Source organism: Drosophila suzukii, chromosome X (genome assembly GCF_043229965.1).
Source record: "Drosophila suzukii chromosome X, CBGP_Dsuzu_IsoJpt1.0, whole genome shotgun sequence".
In the NCBI taxonomy this organism is placed as follows: Eukaryota; Metazoa; Arthropoda; class Insecta; order Diptera; family Drosophilidae; genus Drosophila; species Drosophila suzukii.
This window is the reverse complement of record NC_092084.1, coordinates 14,650,310-14,664,561: the sequence shown is the minus strand read 5'-3', so window position 1 is coordinate 14,664,561 and position 14,252 is coordinate 14,650,310. Positions and strand designations below refer to the sequence as shown.

The following is a 14,252-nucleotide window of genomic DNA, read 5'->3' as shown; positions in this document are numbered from 1 at the left end:
AAATACATATTACATATTCTTTTTAACCCAAGTGAGGGATCTATCCCTCATATATTTAGTCCTGACTTCTTCGAGTAAATCTAGACAGTTAGGGTATTACGAAACTTACTCCGGAAAAGACACTTGTTTTATTTGCGATTAACTTACTGGAATAATTAAAAAATATCTAGAGAATCTAGCAAATGTCATTATGCCCTAAGTAGAAAATGAAACGAGTGTCATATATCCTTTAAAAAAGAATACAGATACAGGTTAACTTGACCCAAATGGTTTCGACATAAAGTTTACGAGTAGAACAAACATTTTCTATTCAAGATTTGAAGATCAAGTTGTAAATATTACAATTTTTTTACTTTCACCTTAAAAGTCAGGTAAAGTCTTGGGATCATGTGAGATGCTCATTGGTATTTTTCCTGCATCACTTTGTTTTTCTATAATTTTTTTCTTGCCGTGTAGAGCCCGCTGAGCCGGTGGAAGAATCAGCAGGAGCAGTTGGAGCAGGGACATCCCCAGACTGGACTTGACCAAAGCTAAGCAGTAAAACAAAGCGTCGAGCAAAAGCTTAACACTCGCACACGCACACACTCGCAGTCCATGGTAGATGGTATACCCGTACACTCAGAAAAAAACAAACATTTGTACTAAAATCAAGAACTATTTAATAAAAAAAGTAATAATTCTTAAATCAATATACATGTATTGTCAATATAAATTGGGTTTTAATTATACGCTAGTAAAAGAAGAAAATCAACGAGATATATATAAATATTTTAAGTTTACTTTCGACTTGCCGCTAACGGGCTTTAACACTGTGTAACTTATGCGCCTTATATATCGAGCACTTTCAGAATAAACAGTTGGCAATTATTAGATATTTTAATCCAAAATGTGCTCAATGAACGTTCTTAAGTGGTAAGCATGAAATCTTTTCTTTAATCAAGGTTTTTTGTTCCTTCATTTTAGCACGGTGTTTTTCGCTGAGTGTACATATGTACATGAAGTGCGGGCAGCAGCTGCGGAATTTTCACTTGAACGCGTAGCTGCCGCCGCTAATGTTGCTGTTGGTGTTACTGCTGCTGCTGCTGCTGTTGCTGTTGCTGTTGCTGCTGCTGTTTCTGTTGCTGCTGTTGGTGTTGCTGTTGCTGTTGCTGCTTCTGCTGTTTCTGCTATTGCTGTTGCTGCTGTTTCTCTTGCTGATGTTGGTGTTGCTCCTGTTGCTATTGTTGCTGTTGCTGTTGCTGTTGCTGCTGCTCTTGGTGTTGCTGTTGCTGCTGTTTCTGTTGCTGCTGTTGGTGTTGCTGTCGCTGTAGCTGTTGCTGCTGCTGTTGCTGTTGTTGCTTCTGCTGCTGCTGCCGCTAAGCTGAAACTTTCATTGCTGCCCGAAATGATGGAGGGCAATGTCCAGCTCGCTGTCTGTCAGTGGTTCGGGCCAAAGCGGGAAAGAGGTAAAGAAGTAGAAAGGTATCCTTGCGGACCAAAAGGATGAAGCGGACTGCTCAAAAAAAAACAAAAAAAAAAAAAGGAACTCACACAGACGCGGACAAGGAAAGAAATCAGCTCACCGAAAAATCGTAGAACATATTCAACGAGGAAGAAACTTTAAAGAGGGTAAACTATTCCAAGGGGTGTTGAACAAACAGGCACCAACTTATTGAACTTCTTGACCATCTCAGATATCTAAATAGATAAACAATATCTTATATTGCATTTAGATTTGCCCTGTATATAAAAGGTTTTAAATACATGGATGTTATTAGCCACTCAACTCGTAAGAAATTATTTTTAAAGACAAAAAATTCCATTCCTTTTTACGACCAAATACCATTCTTATAAATAAAATAAATATCTTAAAAGTGGATTTATGGATCTATAAAAGTATTACCCTGACCAATGGAAATCATCGTTTTTGTGCAGTTTGTTTTTAACTTTTTAACTTTAGCATTTAAGAAATTATAGTTTAATGTAAAAGTATTCTTATATAAAATATGCAAATTTAGGCAGTAATTCCGTTATAAGGAGGAAAAGCCATAATCTTAGCACATACACTGCCATGAAATTGTAATTTAACTGGGGATTTAGATAGGTACCAAAATACACTTACAGAAAACAGTGGTACTTAAACATAATTTTAAATCTATTCAACCGATAAGCAATAACTTCTACTTCAAACCATTTCTTAAATAAAACTGCATTTATTTTTTTGGGTTCCAAACAGTAAGCTAATATATTTCTTGGTGTGCACCGCTAGATTAAATCTCAATTGCCACTCAGTTCCCAGAACTTTGGCGAATTAAAGTTATAGTGGGAAAACTTGGACTCCTAGTTCGATTTGGCCATCGAGTGGGGACCCAGGGGAATCGGGCACACTTTCGGCTGGGACGCGTGGCAAAGGTCAGGCGACTTGCCATGCGAGTGCGGAAACCAACTCACCTCCCAACACCACCCACCGCCCACTGGCACCCACCACCCACCACCCACCAGTCTGTTGATATTGCCATTGCCTGCGGCAGCAATGAAAATAAATTTCCACCAAGATGACGACTATGAGGCGAGACATTGCACAAAGTGCTACACCAGAATACCCGGCATCCTTCCGCAAATGCACTGAGAGAAACGAAATTGAGGGACTTTTTCATTATTATCAGGTTTTAAAGCCATTTTTTTGATAATATTCGTTTCGTTTAAACTTGGTAGCAACAATGGTGAACAAGACAAAAAAAAACAAGATAACTTCTTTCTTAAGATTCAAACTTTAAAAAAAAAGTATGATATCAAGTATCCTCAACCCTTATGATCAGAAATTTTCAATAACAGTCCCCAAATCCTAGTTATCCGATATAAAAATCCACACACTCACTAATCCGGAATAACCAATGTGTTCTTTTATTATCTGGAAACACAATACACATGAAAACATTTTGATACACCCATCATTTGTATTGATACTTAGTACGATTATATGCTTGAGTTATCTGACGTTAAACAAATGTATCTTATATTTTAATTTATATAAAGATTAACGGATGGGTTACAACATCCAGATACGTTTTTAATTACGAAATACAGTATATACAAATCGACTTTAAAAACCCTTTACTTTAGATTTAAAAGATTCTAAGGACATGAAATCTCAATGTAGGAATTTCCGCTGTGTAGCCCTCTCGCTCACACTCAGACACAGACGGGTGTGTGTGTGTGTGTGTGTGAGAATGTCCCTTGGCATGTCCTTTAGCATGTCCATCTGGTCGTGTGAGTGCATTTGCCATTTTGGTTGCCGCTTTATGCGCAAACATTAAGTCAACACAATTTCAAATTTAGTTTTTATAGAAAATTGTCTATGTCTGCACTCGCCTCGTGCCCCCCCCCTCGACTTTCTACCACCGCCTCCTTCACGGCTTCCCTGCTCTCTCTGTGCTTTCTTTCAATTTGCAAAATCGTTGCCCGCACCAATTACCGTTTGATTATGCCCCCAATGTGCCGGAAAAGCGAGGAAAACTAAGGAGAACGAGCAGAGAGCGCAGGGGAAAATGCTAGTCAGAGTCGGAGGAAAAGCGTGAGGAGTCCACTTCATAAACTGTTGACACTCCGTTTCCCATTTTCCATTTCCCATTGCACGACTCAACCCTGTCCCTGCCCCCCCCTTCTCGCAGCCCCTGCCCCATTTCCCTCCACCTCCAATTACCCCAAAGCCCCCTTTTCCACGGGCAGCATGCCAGGCAATAATTAAGGCAAGTGCGCCTCCAGGAATAGCAAGATGCACACTCACACTCAGACACACACCCACACACACACACACTCCCAGGAACCCCAACCCACACACACGTACGCACACACACACATTCCACTGGTGCTCGACTTAATAAATCCGAGAAGCCAGCATCGTTACACTGAGCAAAACGGGTTTCTTTAAAATCCTTTCCAAAGAACTTATTGAAGGGTATATTAGATTCGTAGGAAGGTATGTAACAGGTAGAAGAAATCAATACTTATAACCAAAAATTGTTCAAATCGGACCATTTATTGAAAAGTTATAAGCCAATGAAGTGTTCAACCTCGGAAACAGCCGATTTGCTGCATGCATATCTCCGTCTTACTCGCACTCACTTTATCTGAGCAACGGGTACTGTGTTCTTTCTTGTTATATCTTATATTTGATAGATATAAATTTACACTTTATTGGGGTTATTAGTTATCATATTGTTCCTTAACTTGAATATTTTACAAGCTAAGATAAATATAATGAAAATACACAACCAATAATAGGTTGTTGGTAACCATTTTTAACCTTTAAGCAGGCTTGAACCATTTTAAATCATTTTTTCTAATAAGTTAGAAAGTTAATAAAACATTTGCCATAGATACGACTAGAATACAAATTTCGTATTAGTTTTCTAAAATCAGACTTTATCCAGAACTCAACTAATGCGGGCTTTCTAATAACCCTAAACTGAAAACTGCTGTGATACGCAAGTTAATAAAACATTTGCCATAGATACGACTAGAATACAAATTTCGTATTAGTTTTCTAAAATCTGACTTTATCCAGAACTCAACTAATGCGGGCTGTTTCCAACCCAACAATCCTAATCTAAAAGCTACAGTTCCTTTAACGCCTTTCTGTTCCTTTGGTTTTGGCTTTCGCTTTGCAGTTTCGCCCAGTGTAGTGGTGCCGTGGAGTCACCGGTTCGAAGCCAAACCCGAAGCTGCCACATCAAACACTGCAAATATTTATGTCGCCCCCACTTGTGCCCACTTTACCCCACTTTCCACCCACCGCCCAACCAACTCCCTTTCCCCGCAGTGGCATCAAAATGCAAATGCCTAAACGTTCCCGGGATGTGGATGTCGGCGGGGCAGGACGAAGGACGAACGTGAAACGCGAGGCCGCTGATTGCGCAACGCTCGAGCTCCGTTCAGCTCGAGTGTTGAATTGCAAATGCGTCAATTGTCAACTATGTGGGGTGCCCCAGGACCCCCTCCCCCTCCTTTGCCACGCCCCCTTTTTGGGTAAGGAAATCGGAATGGGAACGGAAATGAAAACGGCCTTTTGTTACAATTTCTTGGGCACTTTTCTTGTTCTTTGTATGCAATTAACGCTGCAATTTGTAAGAGCAGATACCCCTCCATTCCCACGGAATTTCCGACTCACTTTCCAGTCAGTGGGTAAAAAGCGTTGCCTTTTGGCAATCATTTTTGGTAGTGGTGTGGGTCCCAAGTCTGGCTGGGTCATCATTTTAACTGCTGCCAAGTCCTGACTTCATTATTAAAGCCGCCCAGAGAATTAAACTGAGGCCTTTAACCCCAAAAACACACACATGTTGCATGCCCCCCCCCCCCCCCGCCCACAATACCATACCAGTAAAAAGCTGGCAAAGTTTTCCACTCAAAAGGGAGCAGAAAAAATAAAGTGAGATATGCCATATAGAAAAATAGATTTCCTTGTTGCTCTCCCTGGCTGCAAAATAAAGTATTCGTTAAATATTTACGTTCCATGGGTTTAATATGTCCGAAGCTGTCCCTAAACATCCACATCCCCCCACCACCGCCTGCACCTTGAGGCAACCACACACGCATATGGTGGAAAACTCTAGGGGGGGGGGATGGATGGGTTGGGTGGCTGAAGGCCAATCAAAGGCCACTCACGAGCGGCTTAGCCGGCGACTTTTGTCTCCCATACAGCCACATCCACATCCACTAGGGCAGCCAGCCATCCAGAGATTAGACTTGGCACGGAATTGACTATGGTCCACCATCAACCAGCAATATGAAAAAACCAAAATGATAAGCGAGGCTAACAATGGAAAAGTTCGCGGCAACTGGAAGGGGTCAAGAGGTCAGAGGGCAACTATTGAAACAGGCCATTGAAATCGATAGATTACTTCACTGGATTAAGAAAGGCGCTAAAGCGGTAAGTGACTATCTTTAAATGAGTACTGGCTTTTATTTAACAAGAGAAAATAAGGAAAATCATCAATAATAACCGTATGCTAATAATTATTATCGATTACAAAATAATGCAATCACAGGAAAAGCCTTTTAATTGTCTTTAAAATAATAATTAATACGAGTTATTCAATATAACTCACGAGTTCTATAGTCAAATGCCACATAAAAGAGTGGCCAACTTAAACTGCCCAACCGTAAAATCATGTTTACTCGAAGGAAAATCAACCAATAATAACCATATGCCAACAGTTATTATGTTACAAAATAATCCAATTAAAAGAAAAGTCTATTAACTGTCTTTAAATTAGTAATAAATTCAAGATATTGAATAACTCATTGAGTTCTATAACCAAATGTCACATAAAGGAGTTGCCAACTTAAACTGCCCAACCGTAAAATCATGTTTACTTTCCTTACAAAAGGGAATTCACTCCCCTTTTCCACCTTTCTTGACCGCAATATGCGTATCCTTATGCATAGCCTTTTGCATATCCTTTTGCATATCCTTGTGTATATATATATAAAAGCCCACCTCTTCAGGCGCTTATCGCAGCTTAATAAAAAATCCAATCCAATTGATGGGATTGAATCTTTTGTTTGTGCGTTACCTTGCGCCTCGCAGCAATTGATGTTCTTGTTACCGTTGTTTCATTTGCCATTGTCCTTGTTGTTGTCCTTGTTGCCATTGTTGTAAATTAAGCTGGTAATAATTGTAAAAAGATTAAAGGGAATTTTAATTAAAAATTATATTTATTTGATTTAATTTTTATTGGCGCTTTTTAAAAAGCCATTTAACGACTTGGGCCACACACACACAGACAGCACACAGACAAAGGGATTGGATTGGCCAGGGGAGTGGTGAGGTGAGAGCGGGTGAAAGTCGGGTGAAAGTGGGCGGTATGCCTGCAGTGGAGTGCGCCCCACGTTGGGCGCCACATAAGTGTGAATTCAACAACGCAAGGAAATTAATCTTAAGCCGCAGACAGCGAAAAGCCAAAAATAAATCAACAATGCAATAATTTATCAGAAAATATGTGTCCATTGCAGTCTCTCTCTCTCTCGCTCACTCTCTCTGTACTTTGTCTGTATGTGTGTGTGTGTGTTTGGGTATGTGGATGTGTTGGTTGCAGCGGGCAAAAGTATGCAACAGTGTTTGCGTTTGAATTTGGAGCGTCAGCAGAATGAGTCAGCTGAATATATCAAGCGTACGCACACACACACACAACACACTCTCGCACACACAGATACACTACCACCAGCAGCTGGCACTTAAGTATCTGTAAAATCCACTGTCATGGCAACGCAATGGACAAAAACAGCATCCACATTCACATACACAACGGCAGCATCATGGGCCCGACGGAAACGAGACTGTGGGAAAACGAAATATGAGCACCAGTCCAGGACACACTTTTCTCTTTGTGTGTGTGTGGGTGAGCGTAGTGTGCGGTGCAAGTGTTGGTGCTCAGGGATGTCAGAACATGTTGCAGCTATTGCGGGGCTCAGGTTCAGGTTGGTGGCCAGGCTCGTTGCCAGTTCATGAATCAGTAGCAGGGACCAAGTCAGTTAGTCACTCAGCCTTTCAGACGGACAGCCATACGGACAAAAGGACGGACAGCCATACGGACAAACGGACTAACGGACAGACGAACGGACGGACAGACAGTCATGGGCCGGCGTTAGTCGTCAGTTGGCAGTCGGCAATCAACACCAACTCACTCACGGCATGTCCTCCCAGTTCCCAGTTTCCAACTTCGTATTCCCGACTCCCATCTCCAAAACTCCCCTCCAATGTATTTGCGCATCTGCCTGGTTAAAATTTTGCTGCTTCATTATCTGGCCAGGGCAGCGCTGGCTCAGCTCCGCGGCTGTTGGCCACTGGCCATCGCCATTGGCTACTGGCCAGGTTGGAAGCAGGAGTTGGATCTACACTCGGAAAAAATACCGTGCACAGCTTATCTAAGCTATGGAGAGGGATAGTTAAAGCTTTTGTTAACTCTAAATGGAACTATTAAATTTTATCAATTGTATTATGTCAAAAATGTGATATAACTTAGATCAAATAGATATTATAAGAAGTTGGTAAAACGTTTTAAACGACAGAAATATTGATGATTTCGGTATAGCATGACAAGAAATATTTAACATTTTGAATGGTCTATAATAATGATAGTAAGTAGCATATACAAAAATCATATACTAAATATTTTATAAGTGTATTTAGGAACTTACACTCAATTGGCCGTCAAATGTGTAATATTGTTTTCTCCAGATACCGATGTTAAGATAATTAATTAAAATGAAAATAATAATATGGACAACATTAATAGCTGAGAGTTGCCAACCTTAAGAAGTTTTTGTCTAGACCGAACTCGTTATATTGGTTATTTGAGTAACCAAAGTCTGCCGAGTACAAAGAATATTGTGGGTTATTTTTGTTTTGCTTTTTTGATCGATTATTATAGAACTTCTTCTGTGCTTTTGGTTTGTTTAGTTACCTATATATACAGAATATATGGTGTTGTACAAAGATAACTGTTTGCTTACAGATTAATAAAAGTAGAATTAGAAGTAGAGATATGGGGATCCATTCTAAAATTCATTGGGAATTTGAAAAAACAGACCCCCGCTAGAAGAAAATATTTTAATGTAGTTTATTAGAGAATTCAAATACAAATTCATAGAGGTATCCCACGTCTTAATCGGGATCCAATTACTCAAGTTATGAAATCTAGATGTACAGATTTGGGGGCCCTTTCTGAAAGTCATTGGAAATTCGAAAAAATGGAACATGAAAATGGGTTAAAAAATATGACCCACGCTAAAAGAAAATATCTAAATGTAGTTTAATAGAAAATTCAACCACAAATTTATAGAGGCGTCCCGCTTCTAGATCGGGATCCAATTATTTAAGTTATGGAATCTAGAATTGCCAATTTGGGTTCGTATTCTGAAAGCCATTGGAAATACGCAAAAACGGAACATGGTTTGAAATTTGTTGTAATGTAATAATAAAGAGTGTTAGAGAATTCAAATAAATACTAACTGGCAGATTTCTTGACACTTTTAGTTTTCCGTGTGCAATAATGTGGTAACAGTTTCAGCACCTTGCCAGGCCGCTACGGTCCGTCATCCGCATCGCTGTCGTCCTTGTCTTTGTCATCGGGGGCGCATCCTTGTCGGCGGTGTCCGTGCTCGCATGTTCATTCCCCCTACCAACTAGCAACTAGCAACTACCCCCTACCCCATTCCCATTGCCATTCCCATATTTCGCATTTCGCAACCTCTTCCCTTTCCGCTGGCGCTGCACAAATTGCTTAAATTATGCAAAATATGCGCGCCACATCATTCGGGGCTGCTCCTGCTGAACCTGCTCCCTTTAATCCCTTCGATCCCCGCCATATCCCAGCCACACACACACCGACACACACACCGACACACACCGACACAAGGACAACAACAACAATGGCAACACTTTCAAATTCATTTTCGAAATTGATGAAAGTTGAGTGCAAAGTGTTAGGAATGTGTGTGACTGTGTGTTTGGGGCTGGCCACAAAATCCATGACGAGATCTCGACTTTGAAGTTGTTAATGGGATCGATTGGTATAGCAGGTGTGCCGTCGCTATCCCTCGTCCTTGTTACCGGTACCCAGTACCCGGTACCCGGTACCCATTTTCCCATCCACATCCCCCTTTCCCACCACCCACTGTTCGTCCTTGTCGACGACATTCGTCCTTCCCCTGCCGTCCCAGCACCCCGACTCTCGACACGCTTTGTATTCACAAATCCAATCCAATTTGAGAGTGTAATTACATCAATTAAACTTAATCAAACTGTTTCAAAGTGAGAGCGCGACGCAAATGAAAACGAAAAGGAAAGCCAACTTCAATGTGCCAGCACAGTGGGACCAGAATTGCACCATAATGATCAGAATATTTAATTATACCTTCTTTTGTACATAAAGAAATCATTAAATAGGACCTGTTAATGTTAGCAGAGATGGTAGAGTAACTTAAGAAATGGTGAGATCTCTTTCTTAAATGGATTTTGAAAATGTTCTATTTTACTTTAAATGCCCAATGAAAGGGCTATTTTGATCTCCATTTTCCGTTGCTATTTCCTCTACTTTCTTTATGGTAGACACCAGTCATTAAAAGATTAAACACTCGACTTAACATCCCTACCAAAACTGTTGTTGCTGAGTGCTAAGGGTTTACGGAGGTTTGATTAACCAAAAGGGGTGATATATTAAACATGATTGGATAAATAATAACTACCAAAACTATATTGAAATCAGTGTTCCGTAAAAAAACATAGCTAAAAACAGTATCAAAATGTTTACTAATATATTTCTAAGCACTTAAAAAATAAAGAAAGCAATTAAAATCAGCCGAATTCGTTTAAATTATAGAGTTGTTCACAAGGAGTTATCGGGCTCTGTTAATTTATCACAGCTCGTCCTGTTCTTGTTGACTGCCCCATTTCGTTCCAATCAGTCTCTCTCTCTGTCGAAGCCCCTGACCCCAGCCCCCAATCACACACTTATGAAAATTCACGTTCTCGAAATTTGCGCACACTAATTAAGCGCTGCCAACTAAGTAAAGTAAGTTGCCCCATGAAGACCGGCGACTGAGGCCCAAAAGGAAGGCATATGATAGTGTCGAAAAGGAGGGACCACACCCCGCACTTGACGAGCCGAGCATGCCGGCAAAATGGGAATGAGAACTGAAATGGGAATGGGAATGGGAATGGGAACGGGAACGGGAACCCACTCGTCACCTCGTCTGCCCCGGGCATCAGCTTCCTTCGCCTTTGCTTTATATAATTTATGTTGCATTTGCTGGCTGGCATAACTTTGGCCCGACTCCGTCTCCGTCTACGTCTTGGTTTTGGTCTGGGTCTGGGTCTTGGTCTTGGTTGGAAGGAAGAAGGAGTAGGACTACGAGTACGGCTGTCAGTTAGTCAGTCAGTGGCGGGCCAGTCACTTTGTGTTCCATATCAAGTTGCCACACACCCCGCACACTCCTCACACACCACGCACACACCCTGCACACCCCGCACACCCCACACACACACACCTGCAGGATTGGCGTGCGCCCGAGGTGAGATGGCAGAGAATATGGCACGTGACTTAAATAAATTGCAAAAATCTTTCTCACAGCATCCTTCGCATAGTTTGCCATTTTCTACCACCCCTTACCCCCTTTTCTTTTTTTCGGCCGACGCTCCTGCTCCTTGGCCTTTGTTGCTCGCCAAACGGCGGCATTTATGTAGTACGGTCCTGGGTGTGTGTGTGTGTGGAGGGGGGGCGTGTGTTTTCATGACTTTATTAGCAAGCAGCTTGAAAAGTTCCCTCGAGGCTCGAGGAACCGAACACCCGGTCGCCACCTGTCGGCAGGCGAAAACTTTGGCACAGACACACACACATAATCAACACCTAATCAAAGTAATAGAAACTTATTGGATTAATCGCTGTATAGAATTTCTATTTGCCGATCAAAGGGAGTCCGTGATTGTGCGATTGTGCCAAGAGATTTTGGGTAGAGGGGGGGGGTCTATCGCTTTAGGGCCATACTAATTATGCAACTTCTCGGACCCACTTTCAAAGTCTCTTTCCCCACAAATCTCGACTCCTCATGCCCGGATCCCGTGCTAATCGTCAAAATTGGAAAATCTCCGGCCACCGATGACAGCTGTCAACGGCGGGATGACAATGGCAATGCAATCTAGCCATCAATTTTGATTAGGCTTCCATTCGTTTGCGATGATTCTGGTGTTGATGAGGCTGATGATATTGCCGATGCCGATGATGCTGCTCTCGGCCAGTGTGGGTGGCGGGCGGAAAAGTTGATAGAGTTGATGGCTCCAGTCGATAATTGAAATTATGCAACTGCTGACAACTTTGATGGCAAACGGTTCTGGCCAAGAAGAGGGACACGAAGCAGGCGTCAAGTTGCTTGACTGCATTAAAATCACGAAGGATGTTCGGGGAGGCACTTTACTCAAATACTTATTTTAAGTTTTGTCTAAAAAACTTGGAAAACTTTAGAAATTTTGAGCTTACGTTAGGGAGAGTCTTTAAAATGCAAAACAATTTACAGAATTCTTGGAATACATCTGAGACATAGTTGGGTTCTTATTAGATCACACAACTGTAACTTTTTTTTAAGACATTAAAATATTACATTTAAAAAATGTTCGATACGCTCAAAACACTTAAATGATATCATACCAAAAAATTCGTAATTTTGGTTTTTAAGCATGTTCAGAAAAAAAGTTAGGAATTAATATATTTGAATGATAAATTTAGATATGAATGTAATGGACAGCAATGTTAAAAACTCTCAGAAACAGAAATAGAGAGAAGAAAACAAGATGGAGAACATATGGTTTTGACTGCACTTCATCATATCTTACCAACTTTTTTCTCTGTGTGAATTTAAGATCTAAAGATCTAAATCAGTTAATCAAGCAAATCTTATGAGATTCTGAAATTGCCAGAACGATTGTTTTTAAGTCCCTTGAGGTCCCTCAATTTGCAGCTTTGTCCACCCTCGAAAGTAATTGTCAGGCCCAAGTATATTCGGTCCGAAGGCACCACAAAGTGGGCGGAATGGCGGCGGAGGGGGCGTGGCTGGAGATGCTGCATCAGCAGATGAATCCGACTCAAAGTCCACCTTTATCACCATCCCCATCTCGTCGGGGCCTTCGTTTCTGTGTCATCGTTGTGAAGTAAATAAAAAAAAAAAGATGTATTTAGACCAAGGCATAATTATACAAATTGGGAATGCAATTAAATTTAATTGTTCCAGCGTTCTTACCAGTCTGTCTTCTGTATGTGCTGCATGTGAGTGTTTGAGTGTTTGAATGTTCCAGTGTTTCACTGTTCAGTGTTCAGTGTTCAGTGTTCAGTGAGTGTTCCTTGGCCCCCGTTGCTCCCTCAGTCGATAAAATGTAAAAACGTTTTGAGCACGAACCTTATCTTCCACTGTCGCCCGCCTCGCAGGATTCCAGGACTCCGGGACTTCGGGACTCCAGGACTTCAGTACAAGTGCGCGTAAGTGCCGTAAATAAAACAAGCTGAAATTATAACAGGCGGGCGACGAAGTGCCGCTGGGATAAAGGGCCAAAAGGGGGGACAACTATCGCCCAACTCCCCCGATCCAAAAAAGTAAAAGGACCAAGGCAACGAAACAAAAACATCTTTTAATGATACATTAGGCAAGCAGACTGGGCCTATAATGAGGCACAAAGTGTGAGGAAACAAATCGCAAGAAATGAGCCACGTGCCGGAAGGACAATGGTGCGATTGGGCCCAGGATATAAGGCCAGCCAGTGGTTCCTGGAATAAAGGAGACCCGTACCAGGAAATTTTCAAAAAAAAACTTAAATGAATGCTCACCATTTCTTGCTGCATTGGGTGGTCGATTCCGGGTGACAGTTTGCTCTTATCATCCTTGGTCTTTGCATCACTACAAAAAGTTTTTAAAAACCCAATATGCACCAGATCGTTTATTATACGAAGCATAATCTAATGAATCCCTTTAATATAAAGAAAATGGTTAAAACCAATTCTATGAGAAAAGCAATAGCATAACTGAATTTCGAAAAACATCTGTGGAACGAGGTATATTTAATTATTAAATTAAATTTAGGTTGACCAAAATTGGTTACGGGAACTCGAGATAAAAAATAAAATATTCATGAACAAATCTAAAGAAGATTCAAAGTACACTTAAGGAAAAGCTTTTTTCATATGTAAAATTGAATATTTTAAGGAAGGAAAATGGTTTTAAGTGTAAAAACATTTTTTACTCTCCAAAATAAGCATTCTTTGAGGTATTTAATAGGTGGTATAACCCCTTTGGTATATATTTTAAGTAACTTTTTTAGTTTAAACTGTAATAAATTATTAATAATAAACAAGTTATTAGTAGATCTTTTAATAGTGTAGGTAATTCAATATAAACACTATTCACCAATATAATAATGTATTTTATGAGTAACCCATTACCAATAAAAACGAGTGTTATTTGTATAGAAGTGCTATCGATTTTTGCCAGTGTAGAACCGAAGGAAGCACAGGGATGCCGGAGAACGTTGGCAGTCTGAATCGGAGGTTCGTGGCATAATATCTTAATTATTTCTTTACATGTGTTTTAATTTTTAGTAAGCACTTGCTCCCTGCAGTGGCTGCCGCTCCTCCACATCGCTTGGAATTTCAGTCACGTGCTGCAACTAATCCCCAGACCCACACGCGGCTGCCACCTGGGCTCCACCAGGAGCAGGGCCAGGACCAAAA

At 41.0% G+C, this 14,252-nt stretch overlaps 1 protein-coding gene across 1 annotated transcript; it reads right to left on the bottom strand.

Annotated features, from left to right (window-relative positions):
- Positions 1-1,024: 1,024 nt before the first annotated feature.
- LOC139353348 (putative uncharacterized protein DDB_G0283051) lies at positions 1,025-1,668 on the bottom strand. Its single transcript, XM_070997276.1, has 2 exons — positions 1,639-1,668; positions 1,025-1,360 (listed from the first exon to the last, which is right to left on the bottom strand). Exons 1-2 carry the CDS (start codon positions 1,666-1,668, stop codon positions 1,025-1,027), a joined length of 366 nt encoding a protein of 121 aa, XP_070853377.1.
- Between the last annotated feature and the right edge of the window lie 12,584 nt (positions 1,669-14,252).